The sequence below is a fragment of the Carcharhinus amblyrhynchos genome, chromosome 4 (genome assembly GCF_965287045.1).
Source record: "Carcharhinus amblyrhynchos chromosome 4, sCarAmb.v2.hapA, whole genome shotgun sequence".
In the NCBI taxonomy this organism is placed as follows: Eukaryota; Metazoa; Chordata; class Chondrichthyes; order Carcharhiniformes; family Carcharhinidae; genus Carcharhinus; species Carcharhinus amblyrhynchos.
The window spans coordinates 125,880,283-125,896,741 of NC_137327.1; the positions used below are offsets into that span (position 1 = coordinate 125,880,283).

Genomic DNA, 16,459 nt, shown 5'->3' on the forward strand with positions numbered 1-16,459 from the left:
TTCCCAGGGCAAGGTTTTAAATAAAGGAGCAACATTTCCTGTTGGTATTTGCGTTGCCACGAGCCTCGGAATTGATTTAATTCATAACCGTGTGTTGTACAATTTCCTTCAGAAAGTCAGAAGCAAACACAGGGCCATTTATCACGATGCCTGCGCTCTTCGAGATGAAGATTTTGGAAACAACTCTCTTATGTTCACCGTAACTTAAAGACCAGGCTTTACCGTAGAGTCATAGAAGTTCAGCCCAACTTGTCCATGCCACCCTTTTTTCAAACCCCAAAGGTTGTCCCAATTGCAATAGAGTCATATAAGTTTAGAATGGTATATGTTTTCTCTGTGAGGCTGTTTTTCAATGAAAAAAGCTGCGAGGCAGCAGCCCTTAAAAATGAGTATGTGTCTCAAGTCCATTCCATTAGGTCAGATAACTAGACTTTGAATTCGCTGTCCCATTCAGAGGTAATCTGAATGTGAGAGCAAATTAATTTACTGCTAATTCCCATGCGCCGTGGAGTTAAAGGAAGTGTTGCCACGGCAGCAGTGGGCTGATTGGTTTCCGCATATTAATTAACCGTGGGCAGTGTGCTTGTGTTTTGGCACTGGTTTGACAAGAGTGATAGCTTTTATTTGCATTCTGAATCACCAGCTGTCCGGCAAAGATGGATGGCCAGCTTTCTCTTCATTTGTCACACGAGATCCACATTCCTTTAAAGGAAAAGGAAAATTAAATTAGACAGAGAATAAAGATAATAATAATTAAAAAAATGTCCTCGCAAAAGTAAGATTGCCTCTTGCCTCGGAGTTACAGGAAGGTTATTAGATGCAAAAACCTTGATTCTCGATAAACAAAGAAATGAAATGTATGCGGTGTGCTTTAAGTGCACAGCAATTTCCTCCTTCCGGCCAGCGACCATTGCATTCACTAAAGTTTCTTTATGCCAAATGAATAGGATTAATGTGGGTTGGTGGGATCATAATGACGTGAAAACAATTCCGGTTAAACTGTGCGGAATTGCCATGACCAGCCGCGCTGCGATGGCTCCCAGATGCTGTCCTCCACTCAGTTATTTTAAAGGTGAAATTGTTGCAAGGTATTCCCTGTAAAGTAATAACCCCAAAGCCCAGTATGTAGATTTCACATGGTTGAGAGGGAAGAACAAAGCTAACGTTTACTCTGTAAGAAGTCTCACAACACCAGGTTAAAGTCCAACAGGTTTATTTGGCAGCACGAGCTTTCGGAGCGCCGCTCCTTCATCAGGTGAGTGGGAGCAGCGCTCTGGAAGCTCGTGATTCCAAATAAACCTGCCGGGCTTTAACCTGGTGTTGTGAGACTATTTACTGTGCCTACCCCAGTCCAACGCCAGCATCGCCACAACATTTACTCTGGTTTGCGGCTAACTTCAGAAGTCACCAGGACACAGCCTGTGCCTTTAGTTAATTTCATTTCGGAATTCCGAGAAGAAATGACACTTTGGTGATTACCCTCCCGTCGGTAATTTGGTCTGTATCAAATACTCTGGGCTAGAAACCGGGTATCATTTGCGCTCTTATTCTGATGGTTGGAAATGCCAGGTGCCAGCACACTTTTGGGATTGCTGAGGCTCTGCCCAGGTGGGGGGCAGTCTCACCGTGAGCCTGCTGTTCACCCTCTGGAAGGCACTGTTTGTCCTTCCACTGCTGGCACTCTGCCAATGCCCTTGCTGTCGTCTGTCAGCCAGCCGGTCACGCCACGGTTACCCAGACCGAGATGTGCAGTCCGCAGCCTGGGCCTCAAAGACCAGAAAAGCTTGAGAACATCCTCAAGAGTCAGCTGCAGTCTCCCTCACTGAGAGGCAGTCATTAACCTTGCTGCAGCCAGTGGGGCAGACAAGAGAGGCAGGCACTATGAGAATGCACAAAGGTGGATTTGTGTGCAAGATACCCTAATTTCCTTTACAAGTTTGGTTTGGATGTTTATTTTGTGACGGCTTTTATTTTGAATGGAGGCCAAATGGATAGTCCAGAGTCAGTAAATGAAGGTGAGGTTCAGGACTGTCAGTGAATGGGGAAATGAGTGCTTCTGGTCGATATTATTCAGAGAAGAATTGCTCAAAGTCAGCACGTGCAGGAAGAGAATACTTGCTTTCCACACCCTCTACTCTTTGTCCTCATGTTTCTTCCTCCTTCTGATCTGCTCACCGACTGGCTGTTGTCCAGCTGGCCCTCACGATTTTTCACTGGAGTTCAGACGAATGAGGGTGGATCTCATAGAGATTCATAAAGTTCCAACAGGACTAGACAGGGTCGAAGCAGGAAGGATGTTCCCGATGGTTGGGGAGTCCAGAATCAGGGGTCACAGTCTAAGGATTCAAGATAGACCATTTAGGACGGAGGTGAGGAGACATTTCTTTACCCAAGAGCTGGTGAGCCTGTGGAATTCATTACCACAGAAAGTAGTTGAAGCCAAACCATTGAATGAGTTCAAGAGGCAGCTAGATATAGCACTTGGGGCGAATGGGATCAAAGATTATGGGGAGAAAGCAGGATTAGGCTATTGAGCCATGATTGTGATGAATGGGGGAGCAGATAAATGGCCTCCTCCTGCTCCTATCTTCTATGTTTCCACGATGGTGAGTGTGTTTGCAACATGCAGAAATCCATCGTGAGCTTTGACACCCATTCTGCTGAGCGCTGCAGTACTCCGCTGATGTGGTGTGGGCAGTGCTTTGAGCATCCAAATGCTCCATCACACTTTGAGGGATAGCAGGGATTTTATTGTGTATAAAGCCATCAGAATCCCAGATAACCATCGACTGCTTTCCTATTTGAGGAGGAGAGTTGACTGGTAGCGATTTAGCCTGAGGGTCACCACGCCTCAGCTGAGGGTCGAGGTTTAGAAGGCGGGGCCTACGTGGATAACCTCAGCGCTGGTGGCATCGCTAACCAGCTGTCCAACCAACTGAGCTAAATTGACCCCTTGTATAAGGTGTGTATATTGATAGTAAGCTGAACACGTGTGCAAGTTGCACAGTGGAATCATCATCCATGTCATCAGCAAATAGCTCCTGTGATTCTAGTGAGTCAAATACAGTTGGCACAGCTGCTGCCAGGGCACTGGGCAGTGACCTGTGTGATTCTGTGCTCATGCTTGCACAGCAGCCAGATGTTTTGGAGATTGGAATCTCGTTTGGTTTGGTTCAGACTGATGTGTAGCACAAAGTGGATGCAGTAAGTAACACCCGTATCCAGCAGTCAGTGGCTTGCTCCTTGCCTCTCTATGATAAGAGAGAGTGCAAGGCAGCGAACTCACATTGAAGGGAGGGCACACGTGCCCTCACTTTGGTAACAGTGGAAGCAATCTGCGAGATGATGCAAATATTTCCAGCTGCGGTCAGAAAGGAACCAAATGCAGAAAGGTCCGCAGCCTCGATCACTTTTACAGCCGCTGGCAATGCCATCTGAGCCCTGATCAGAGGGTACAGCTCTGGCTACTGCACCTGGCAAACTTCACATTTCTGGCAAGAATCTCTTTCATGAAGGGCTGATGTCTCACAAATTGTTCCCCTCTGAGATTGTGGCAGAAGAACTATTCCCTGACCAGCCTAGGCAGATACAGTCTCCTACAGGGAGGCTTGTTTGCCTCTCACCCTCCTCCCTCTTCCAGCAGTTTGTCCTGCTTTGTGCAGCCTCTGTTCATTCTTCAGGTCATGCTACGTTTCAAGAAGAATGTTTATTCCTGCACCTATATCTCGGAGCAACTAGTTTCGTACAGAAACCTTAAATTCAGGACCAAATCCTTCAGCACCTGCCATGCTGTTCTCTGCAGACATTTGCAACTTGAAACAAGTAAAGAAAGTACTGAATATTTGCAAAATCAAAGCAGCAGCCAGAAGAAATCAACTGGCAACTAACCTGTAATTATTTATGATCCCTTTAAAACATACTAATGGGGCTTCTTTCTTCATAGAATCCACAGAGGACAGATTGCTTTGCAACCCTACAAATTCCTTTTCACGCTTTAAACAAATGGGTACTGCTGAACAAAAAGACAGTCTGTCGAAGATTTCCATCTTGTACTCATCAGGTTCAGTTTGCAAGAATACCAAATTGCAAAGGGAAATTTTGTACTCGTGCATGGTCCTGGTGAGTGCAAGAGACAAAGCTTCAACACAAGGGCTGGAATTTTACTGCCTCGCTCACCCCAGAGTCAAAGCGGGCGAAGTTCACAGAGTAGCATTCTCCGTTGACTTCAGGCAGGATCTTACGAGCCTTGAGCTGGCAAGGTGATAAAATTCTGTTCCAATGTCTCTTTAGAAACATAAAAATATAGAAACTGGAAGCAGGAGTAGGCAAGTTGGCCCTTTGAGCATGTTCTACTATTCATTTTGATCATGGCTGATTATCAAACCTTGTTCAGCAACACTCACGCTCTGCCCTACCAAGCAACTGTTTAATCAAATGTTGTAATTAAAGAAATCTGACCTTCCATTGAACCATCAAACGTTGGGGAAAAGCTGTTTATGTAACGTTTTATATTTGCAGCTGTATTGGGCCAACGGGGTTGGCGGGGGTGGATGTTTGGTGGGAGCCGTCTCCAATAGCAGCCCCTATGAAATTCAGAGGTGGCACTCAGAGACTGCAGAGTTATGACGGTCTGCCGAATGACCAGCGCTGATAGACACAGCAGGCGTGAGGGGTGTTCTGATAACCAGCAAGAGAGCAACAAATGTCCTGAGGGCTCCATACTGTGCTGAGTCCAACACAGAAGACACTCTCTCAAAACCCCCCTAAACACCACATCTGGCATTATTGCCATCCCCCTTTTATCCTCCCCTTGAATCCAAAAAGTAAAAAATAAAATGGTTGGTCCGCCTATCGGTGTTTCCCATGTGTCGAGCTTAAAATCGTGTAGGACACTTAAAATGTTAGTCATATGGGATTTAACCCCCTCAATATAAAATGCAATTGTCAGTGGACATGCTGCCAATATGTTCTGTGTCTGCCAACTAAAATATTACACAAGTGCATAATTCACAGAATAGAATAGAATCCCTACAGTGCAGAGGGAGACCATTCAGCCCATCCAGCCTGCACCGTCAACACTCCCACCCTGGTCCCTCCCCGTAACCCCACATGTTTACCTTGTTAATTCCTCTGACACCAGGGGCAATTTATCATGGCTAATCCACCTAGCCCACGCACTTTTGGATGATGACATTGGCCTGCATGCCCAACAAGAGGGCGGCACAGTGGCACAGTTGGTAGCACTGCTGCCTCTCAGCGCCAGAGATCTGGGTTCAATTCCCGACTTGAGTCACTGTCAGTGCAAAGTCTGCACATTCTCCCTGTGTCTGCATGGGTTTCCTCTGGGTGCTCCGGTTTTCTCTCACAACCCGAAAGATGTGCTGGTTAGGTGCATTGGCCATGCTAAATTTGCCCTCAGTGTACCCGAACAGGTGCCGGCGTGTGGCGACTAGGGAATTTTCACAGTAACGTCACAGCAGTGTTAATGGGAGCCTACCTGGAACGCTAATAAAAATCATCACACATTATTTAACACATTTCCAGGTTGGGCATGTGCAGCCGAGCAGAAGTAAAGTTCTGCCCCATATACCTTCCTTACTAGAATTGTATTTTGCTACAAGCAATTGTATTTGAAAGAAGCAAGTCTAACATTTATGTTAAGTCTTTGCTTTCATCCATTATTGTTATCATTTTCACAAATCCATAGGGGTGCTCTCTGCCAAAAGAAATTAAGTATCCAGATCTAGTGCTCTTTAAACGCAACAAAAACTCTCCTTGCTTTCCCACCTCTTACTCTTTTTTCCTACTGCTTTCATTGCCCTGGCCCCTGTCCCAGTTCTCTCCCAGCGAGATCCTGCTTTTACCCAAATAAAAATCCCTGCACCCAGTGTCAGATATAACCTGGAGCACTGCCCCTCATCTGTATCAATCTCTACTCTCACCGATCTACCAGCCCCAACCTTAACCCCTGGCTTGGTTGAACCCTGACCCCCTCAGGGCAGCGTAGACCCTACCATAGATTTCTCCATAGCTCCTACTGCTCTCCTGACCTAAGGTTGTCATGGTGCATTAATTAATGATAAGAGCAGTTCTGAAATTACATTAGTTAAGGACTATGAACAGTGGCTCTGATGCTATGTTGCAGAATAATATGTCCTCTGAAACAAAAGCTCCAAAAGCAAATTATTTTGTACTTCTAAAACAATATTTCCATTAGCAGCAGTCAGTTCATCGGACTGCTTCTAATGTTGTAAATTCTGGCCTCAATTTTCAGTCATGTGAATCCAACTTGAACGATATGTTCTCTGCAGTTTCACCAAGAGAGAAATTCATTCATCTTAGGTTGTCTCGAAGTGACTTGCATCTAATGCATTACCTTTCAGTGAGTGTATGGACTTTTATCTATTGGGAGATGTGGATTTCTCTCAGCGAACTGCAAGGCCCAGCTATCAAGTCAGATAAATTAACAGCAATTCAAGTGTCTTCTGCAAATACACCAGAAGTTGAGTATTAACAGTCAAACTTACACTACAATAAAGTGAGGCTTCAGTGTTTCAAACCACAATCGTCAGCTATCATTTTTTCTCTGTCACTTTGAGAATGACTTTATGGCTTCTGGTGCCTTTTATAGAGGATTACAGTCAATCAAATCATACTACACAGTAAAAAGTTTCTTTTTAATGATCTGTAATTCTGTAAAGCACTTTTGACACCTGTGATATCACTGTGCCTATAAGAAATGCATTTGAGTCATGTGTCTTGTGCAGATCTATTTTAGCTATTTTTTTCGTCATCAGTGCCGTTTTGACTGGATCCAGCAGCCCTGTTGTTACTGCAGCAGCATAATTGATCTTAATTGCTACAATGTTTGTTATAATCTGCATCTTAATGCAGTGTTATTATTTTAGTGTTTTTCCCTGAGGCTTTTCAGAGTTGGGCTCGATTAGGTTCTGAGAAGAAAAGTCAGGTTACTGGGTGGGGTGAGGCTCACAAAGAGAAACCCAACTCAGTTGATTTTTGGGATTTGGTAAGAGCAGAATTTGCTTTGTGTCTCTCTGAAATCTGAAGACTGGAATCTGCCAGAAACTAGGTCTCTTTCTTTGAAGTTCTGCTGTTTGCAGATATATCCTTCTCTGGAAACTGCTTCATGAGAGTCAGAAGTCTTTCTGTATCTGTCCAGAGGACTTATAAGGCTCGAAATCTAACATGATTTTATAGAAATAGATAGCTGTTAAGAATTATGTTTTATCATTTTAGGTATTTTGAATGATGAAAGTTATATTAATTCTTTTGTTATATTCTAACTGTGTCCATAAACAATGTTTGTTTTAATAAAAGCTTCCTAATGCATCAATAGAATCACACCTGGAGTGAAACATCTTATGCTCACCATAATGCCAAAATCAAAAGAAGGGTTCGGGTCTAGGCTAACTTCATAATATTCCTTGGAGCTCCTGATGCACCACCGTTATAGCATATAGATTATAACATTCATATACTAGCAACACAATGCATTGTAATTATCGGGAGATGATGGTCTAGAGGTATTATCGCTAGACTATTACACCAGAATCTCATCTGATATTTTGGGGACCTGGGTTCAAATCCCATTATGGCAGATGTTGGAGTTTGAATACAATAAAAAAAATCTAGAATTAAGAGTCTACTGATAATCATTGTTAATTTTTGGAAAAGTTAATCTGGTTCACTAATATCCTTTAGGGAAGGAAATCTGCTGTCCTTATCCGGTCTGGTCTACATGTGACTCCAAAGCCATATCAATTTGGTTGATTCTCAGTTGCTTTCCAAGGGCGTGGTCCAAGGGATGGGCAATAAATGCTGGCCAGCCAGAGACGCCCACATCCCATGAATGAATAAAATAAAATACAGCACATCTCAGAAACATGGAATGAAAGCAATTTTTATTGCATGAATTTTTGAACTTCATTCTCATTTTTAAGGTGCTTTCACTTCTGAGAAAAGGATTTATATATATATATTCTGACTTATCGTTTTCCTCTTCAGGCTGCTTCCTCACGCATTCTTGGCCAGTCAGTGCTGTGGGGCAAAATGGAGATGCAGACATCTGCCCGGCCTCTGCTGCCATTCCCAGCTCTGGGCAAGACAGACAATGTCAATCTTTCTTTTCGTTTGGTTGTTCACTCAAGTGTGGGGGACCGTGCTATCTTTTCTACTTCATGTTGTGTTTTTTGAGAAGCACAGTGCACGATTGGACAGAAACTTGTCTTTCAGGCTAAGGCCCATTCAGAGGTGTAAAAACATCTGGGCTTCACCTTTTAAAGCAACCTCCTCTGTGACGTTGATTGGGCTCAGTTGCAGAGCACAGAACTTTAACTATTTACATTAACTAACATAATATTCTCTCAGTTTTTACACAGAGGGTGGTGGGGGCTTGGAATGCACTTCCAAGCAAGGTGGTTGAGGGAGACATGCTCGGATCATTTAAGACTTAACTAGATAGTCACACGAGCAGACTGGGAATAGAGGGATACAGATGGATAGTCTAGTTAGGAACACATGATCGGTGCAGGCTTGGAGGGCAAAAGGGCCTGTTACTGTGCTGTATTGTTCTTTGTTCTTTAGATTATTTTCTTCTTGATCAATAATATCTTACTTCAGTGAAATTTTCTGCTGGAGAAAGTAATATTCCTTGCATGCTTTTAATAATTACCTCTTACATTATCTTATACCTTGTTTCATCAAGGAAAGGCAATTGCCTCGTGGTATTATTGCAAAACTATTAATCCAGACACTCAGCTAATGTTCTGGGACCTGGATGATCATTGACTGGCATTTGTGTGGTGTGAATGTTACTTACCACTTGTCAGCCCAAACCTGAATGTTGTCCAGGTCTTATTGCATTTGTACATGGGCTGTTTTCATATCAGAGTCGCAAATGATGCTGAATATTGTGTAGCCATCAGCAAAAATCCCTACTTCTGACCTTATGATGGAAGAAGGTCACTGATGAAGTGCAGAGCCTAGAGCACTACTCTGAGATCTCCTGCAGAAATGTCCTGGGATTGAGATGATTGACTTCCAACCACCACAACCACTTTTTTTTGCGCTAGGTGTGACTCCCGCCGGCAAAGAGTTTTCCCAATTCCCATTGACTTCAGTTTTAGCTAAGGCTCCTTTGCTACACTTGGTCAAATTCTGCCTTGATGGCAAATCCTGTCACCTCACGTCTTGGGTTCAGTCCTTTTGTCTATGTTTGGGCCATACTTTTAATAAGGTCAGGATCCGAGTGGCAGTAAATGAGCGTTAGTGAACAGATCATTGCTGAGTAAGACCCATGCAATCACACTGTCAATAACACCTTCCATCACTTTACTGATATTCAAGAGTAGACTGATGAGGCAGTAGCTGATGAGCTTTGATTTGCCCTGCTTTTTGTGAATTGGACGTATCTAAGCAAAACTCCACATTGGTGGGTGTTATTGCATGGTTGTTGTAATTATTACTGCTGAAACAACAAAAACAGAGGACAGTTGATTGTATTTTAGCTACTTAGGTCCTGTGAACAATGGACTACATTATGTTGTATTAAAATGATAAGCTAATGGTAAAAATCTCTGTACCTATATAAATCTTGCTTTGTTGAAATAAGATGGGGCTGTTCTTCTTAGTACAAAGAAGGTTAAGCAGAGATTGAATAGAGGTGCTGAAAATTGTAGGAGGTTTTGATATAGTGGACAGAAATTTTTTTCCCCACTGGCTGGAGAGTTGGTAACCAAAGGGCCTAGGTTTCAGTAATAGACAATATTAGGGAAAGATGAATTGACATTTTTTTAATGGAGCAAATTTCTATAATCTGGATTGTACCACCAAAATGGGTGACGGGAGCAGATTCAACAATAACTTTCATAAGAACCTAAGACATCGGAACAGAAGAAGGCTATTCAGCCCTTTGAGTCTATTTTGGCATCCAATTTGATCATGGCTCATCAAATATGAATTAGGAGCAGGAGGAGGCCATTTGGCTCCTTGAGCCTGCTCCACTAGTCAACAAGATCATGGCCAATTAGATTGTAACTCAAACCCCACATTTGTGCCTATCCCTGTTAACCTTTCACCCCCTTGGTAGTCAAGAATTGATCTAGCTCTGTCTTAAAAATGAAGACTTTTATCCACCACCTTTTGAAGAAGAGTTCCAGAAAAAAAACAACTTCATGAGGGAAAACAAATTCTCCTCATCTCTGTCTTAAATGAGTGACCCCTTATTTTTAAACAGTCACCCCTCGTTCTAAGCTCTCCGAGAAGAGGAATCATCTTTTCCACATCCACCTTGTCAATGCCCCACAGAAGCTTGAAGGTTTGAACGAAGTTACCTCTTATTCTTCTGAATTTCAGTCAATACAAACCTAGGCCAGGGCTTTCTGGCCATTTATGCCCCTCTGCCACTGCAAGCAAGGACAAAAAATTTGGCGCTCAGCCAAATCTCTGTTCTCTGCAATGGGGCTGGAAAATCCCGCTGGCATCAAGGGCTGGAAAATTCCATCCCTAACCTCTCCAACCTTTCCGCTAAGACAATCCATCCGTTGCTGGTATTAGTCTAGTAAAGCTTCTCTGAACTGTTTCTAATGCATTTACTTCTTGCTGTGCCTCCTTCTGTGCTGTTTGACTCTGTGATTTTATAGACCCCATTTACTCCACTCTCAAGACATTCCAAAATTCTTCACAAGCATCTGAAATACTTTGCTGTATAGCCCCTGCTGTGCCGTTGGAAAACAGAGTAGCCAAATGGGACACAGCAAGATCCCAGGAATGGAAATGAAATGAGCAACCTGTTAATTTTGGTGCTTTGATCTAAGCAGAAAAACTGAGACTGCTCCACCCTTCAAATGTTGCCTTGAACAGCAAGGTGCAGTTTCAGTATAAGTCCTATCCGAAAGACAGAATCTCTGACAATCACAGTTATTCAGTACAATGCGAGAATATCAGATTCAATTTGGCACTAAACATAAAAACTTTGAAATTGGAAGCAGTGTTAGGTCATTTGACCTTTCGAGCCTGCTCTGCCATTTATTATGATCATGGCTGATCATTGAATTCAATATCCCGCACCAGCCTCCCCTCCATATCTCTTGATCCCTTTAGCCCCTAGAGCTAAAGCTATATCTAATTTCTCCTTGAAATCACACAACATTTTGGCCTCAATTACTTTCTGTGGTAGCAAATTCCACAGATTCACCATTTTCTGGGTGAAGAAATTTCTCCTCACCTCAGTTCTAAAAGGTTTTACCCCCTTAGCCTCAAACTATGGCCCCTAGTTCTGAACTCACCCACCATCGGAAACATTCTTTCTGAATCTACCCTGTCTAACCCTGTTGGAATTTTATAAGTTTCAATGAGATTCGCCTCTCACTCTTCTAAACTCCAGTGAATATAATCATAGCAGGAGTCCAGGAGTGTTTTAAATCCACACCATTCCAAATCAGAAGAAAGAGTTCTGCTCCAAGCTGATATGTGATGCTTCCTGGATTTAATAACAACTTTTCTCTCCCTTACCATTACCCTCCGCTTTACGTGATTAAGTTGATATGGATACAAAATTTGGTGCAGTGTTAGGCAATTGACATATTTCTTTCTATATCCTAATACAGATAACATGTTCTAATCATCTGTGGGCTTCCTTATATCTTACAGCTGTACTCACTGACAAGCTACCTCAACTCCTCCTCCCACTTGAAAACCAACAGAGTGTTGTAGAAGTCCAGCTGGGTAAGTTACTTCCTGCAGGAGTCATCGTTAATGTTCACAGTGTGAATAATAATGTTGCTGTGTGATTTTTCTATCCGTCACGTGTTTACATGGTAGTATTTCCACACTTGCATCTTTATTCACTCTTGCTCCCGACTGCTAGGTCAATCTTTTTGTGTCCCTTTGATTCTTTGTTGCCCTGGTTTGCACATTGGACACGCAGCTCAAGGCTGATATGGAGGCTATATTGCCTGTGATTGTGTTGAAGTTTTCCTTATGTTTGGCAGTCAGGCTTTCCAAAGCTGTTCGCCTCTTCACGACATCTGTTCAGATTTTCCCGACAACATCCATCAACTTTTATCAGCTAGCTTAAACTGAACTAAATAACACATTTCAAGGGAGAATGGCTTCCGATCTGATGTGTGCTGATGGAATAGACTAGAATAGAGCTTTATTGTCCATGCAAATGCGGAAATTTGTAGTTGGTTTCTCCTCTGGTAGAAAATATATTCATACAGTAATTACTTTAAAGTATTGGATATTTCATGTATATGAAACATGTATCCATACATTTGTACAGAAACAATATTCATCCATACTATACAATCATGACACATTGCACTCTGCCATTAAAGCACTTACTGCAGATGAATAAATAAAATAAATAAAAACAGTGGGTTGAGTTTACATTATGTTACTTAAACTCATGGCACTGGGGACAAAAGGCTTCTTGAACAGGTTTTTCCTGGCAATAGACATTCTAAAGCGTCAGTCTGAAGGAAGCCTTTCAAATTGAGGATATAAAGAGTTAGCAGGATCACTGATGATGGTCTGAGCTTTCCTCTTAACCACGTTGTTAAATAACTGATCAAGCTGTGCCTAGTGTCTACCAATGATTTTACCTGCAGTGTTGATAATTCTGACCAGCTTACTTTTGAATTACACACTCAGGTCACCATACCAGACTGGCATGCTGAATGTTAGGATACTCTCTACCAGACCTTTGTAGATCATGGACAATATAAATGCCAGCAATTTACTTAATGTTGCAAAGCAATGTAGGATGGAACTTTCAACTTTGGTGTGTAAAGCAGAGAGTAATGGATCAATTACAAATGGACTAAAAAAAAATGACAGAGCTAATAAGTGTGCTGGGGTCGGGGGGTGGGGGGGGGGGGGGTGGTGGTAGGGGGGTGGGGTTGGGGAGCAGTGTTGTGGGGGTGAATGTAGAGGTCAATAATGAGAGATGAAAACCAGCAGGGAAGGGTGAAGAATGAGATGAATAATGGTCAATAATGTTGAATGATGGGATGAATAGTGAGTGAATAATGAGCAGGGTGAAAACACGAAGGTGAGCCACACTCCAACGATGTGCAGCACGGTGGCACAGTGGTTAATACTACTGCCTCACAGCACCAGGGACCTGGGTTCGATTCTTGGCTCAGGTCACTGTCTGTATGGAGTTTGCACGTTCTCCCTGTGTCTGCCTGGGTTTCTTCCGGGTGTTCTGGTTTCTTCCCATCGTCCAAAAATGTGCGGGTTAGGTTGATTGGCAATGCTAAAATTGTGCCTTAGTGTCAGGGGACTCGCTAGGATAAATGCATGGCGTTGTGGGGATAGAACCTGGGTGAGATTGTGGTCAATGCAGACTTGATGGGCCAAATGGCCTCCTTCTGCATTGTAGGATTCTATGATTCCATGAAAAATGAGGGGAATAATAATGGGGGTGTGATAAAAAATCTGCTGTCATCCTTGACCCTGCCCATCCCCTCAATTTGAAAGCTCCATTCGTAATCTCAATTTCCATCAATAACTGTGCTGGTGATTCCCTGATGAACTTTTAATTTGTGATCAATAATTCAACACTCAACATCAGATCAGGAACCCAGCTCTCCAAACTCAGTAAAGATTATGATCATAGAAAAACTTGCTGCATAAAGGAATCATAGGTTCGAAGAGGTGACGGAAATAAAGTAAATGGCATTCCACTGATAGGTCAAGGAACTGTGCCTCCGAGCAGGTTCTGAAGTTCAACTTCACTGGGGCAATAATGTGATTCTCTGCTTGGAACGTGGCACCAATCTTAAGTCTCCCAAACAAAATGTACCCACTCCTTCTGGATGAGGGAGGGTCGGTGACCTCGAGTTAACAAAGGCAGGAGATCGTCAATTCTTGCTAGATGCTGGAGCCAGTATGGCTGATATTATATGAGGTAGCAGTTCTGCTGTGGAGGTGGGCACATGTTTGAGTCAGGAAGAAGAAAGCATGGATTTGGCAGAGTGAGAGAGAGAGAGACTGGGCAATGTGGCAGAGGCAGGGTGATGGGGAAGAAAAAGGGACAGCAGACGGCAACAGGGTTTAGAATGAGGATTGGTCCATGGTAACCATGTGACTAAAATACTGTCGGTTAAATGGTTACCATGGATTAATCGGGTTAGCCAAAAAGAAATGAAGCACATGATTCTGTTGGGCCAATCACAGCCCTGGAAAGCGGCAGAGACTAAAGATGTTAATCAGTGTAAAAGTGAAAATAACCTCAATGTTTTAGTGGCAACTTTCCTTCCAATAAAAATACCTTTGTTTGACTTTTCAATTCAAGCTTTAGCTTCAGGATCAATTACAGCAATTGTACAGGGTGTTGGTGAGGCCAAACCTGGAGTATTGTGTGCAGTTTTGGTATCCTTATCTGAGGAAGGATGTCCTTGTTATTGATGGAATACAGCAAAGGTTTAACAGGCTGATTCCTAGGATGGCAGGTCTGTCATATGAGGAGAGATTAAGTTGGTTAGGATTATATTCACTGGTGTTTAGAAGAATGAGGGAGATCTCACTGAAACGTATAAAATTTCTAACAGGGTTAGACAGGTAGATTCAAAAAGAGTGTTCCTGATGGTGGGGAGTCCAGAACTAGGGGTCATAGTTTGAGGATAAAGGATAAACCTTTTAGAACTGAGGTGAGGAGAAATTTCTTCATGCTTTCTTCTTCCTGACCCAAACATGTGTCCACCTCCACAGCAGAACTGCTACCTCATACAAGGTCAGCCATATTGGCTCCAGCATCTCGCAAGAATTGAGGCTCTCCTGCCTTTGCCAACTCGAGGTCACCCATCCTCCCTCAATCACAGTGGTGAATGTGCAGAATTCACTACCACAGGAAGTAGTTGATGCCAAAACATCGTGTGATATCAAGAAGAAATTAGATATAGCTTTTAGGGTTAAAGAAACCAAGGTATATGGGGGGAAGGGGAGAACAGGATATTGAATTTGATGATCAACCATGATCATAATCAATGGCAGAGCAGGCCTGAAGGGCCAAATGGCCTCCACCTGCTTCTAGTTTCTATGTTTCTGGGATGATTGACAACCAATCCTTCCATTATCGTTGACAATCAAAAACTGCCGTTCCGTTGTGCATCACATGACTTGCAAGAGTAATTTAATGAGAAAATTAAATGTATGGTGTCAGCCAAGAAAGGGTTTCATGTAAAATATTACGCTATGTTTTATCTGATATTTATTGACTTTTGTGCATTTTACCAGATTACTTAATATTGTTTTTTGTGCATTGACATTGTTTAATGGAATATATATGTTGATTGTTTATATTTTGCTGAGGCTTTTAAGGATTTAAAATTTCTAGTGCCAACTATTGTCTTATGAGCACGTCAATGTATAAGTCTGGTTACTCTCACATTTTATTAACTTTTGGGTTTCACTTGAGTTCAGTGGCGAACAAAAAGCACCACCACACATTGTGAGTGCCTTTACGCTTCTGCTTTTCCAGCAGCTTGTTGCTAACCAACTATCCAAATAGCATGGTGCCCTCTGCAGGGAATTTGTACCTTGTGTAAACATGGGTGGTGCGATGATACTACTGCTGCCTCACAGCACCAGGGACCTGCGTTCAATTCCTGCCTTGGGTTACTGTCCATGTGGAGTTTGCATGTTCACTCTGCATTTGCTTGGGTTTGCTCCAGGTGCTCTCATTTCCTCCGACAGTCCAAAGATGTGTGGGTTAGGTGGATTGGCCATGATAAATTGACCCTTAGTGTCAGGAGGAATAGTAGAATACATATGAGGAGTTTAAGGGGATAGGGCCTGGGAGAAGTTGCTGTCGGTGCAAACTCGATAAGCTGAATGGATTCCTTCTGCACTGTAATGATTCTAATAAATCATATCTCCTTAACAAATTTGATGGAAGAATTGCTAAATGTGCAGCACCGAGTCTAAATCAGGAAATGCCGATTGGGAAATTTAATTCATGTCCAAATCAGGTACAGAAAGCAAAATAGACATAATGATGGGATCAAAAGCAAGGTGAAAGAAAACACAAAAAGAATATTAAAATATTAATCTTCTCTCTCTCAGAGAATAATTCATATCTGAAGGGATGAAATCCCACACTTGTTAATATTAATTTTTAGGGCCAGCAAAATTATTTGAGAGTAGTTTAGACTACTGGTGCTATTAAAAATGTGCTTACGTTGGAATAGACAAGGTGCAACTTTGAGAGTGAGTGTATGACGTATCTGTGAGCCGAGTACAGGACCTTTGCACTGCTTCAAGTATTTCAATGGTGATTTATTCAATGATGTCCCAGAGCAATGAAGCTTCTGGGACAGCAGGGCATTCGGGAGAGAAGTCTTGTGAAATCATTATGTAACAGCAGGCAGTCACTGGAAACTGCAAGTTAACTTAAGCTTCAGTGACAGCAGAGTTGGTGCCTGTGCAAAAT

At 42.7% G+C, this 16,459-nt stretch overlaps 1 protein-coding gene across 1 annotated transcript in view; it reads left to right on the forward strand.

Moving 5' to 3' along the window:
- Positions 1 to 12,097, forward strand: part of LOC145342469 (X-linked interleukin-1 receptor accessory protein-like 2) — a 624,731-nt gene extending 612,634 nt beyond the window's left edge. The window contains exons 6-7 of the mRNA XM_080188033.1: positions 11,671 to 11,745; positions 12,012 to 12,097. Coding sequence (XP_080044159.1) covers positions 11,671 to 11,745; positions 12,012 to 12,097 — 161 coding nt within the window. The remainder of the gene's footprint in view (positions 1 to 11,670; positions 11,746 to 12,011) is intronic.
- The last annotated feature ends 4,362 nt before the right edge of the window (positions 12,098 to 16,459 follow it).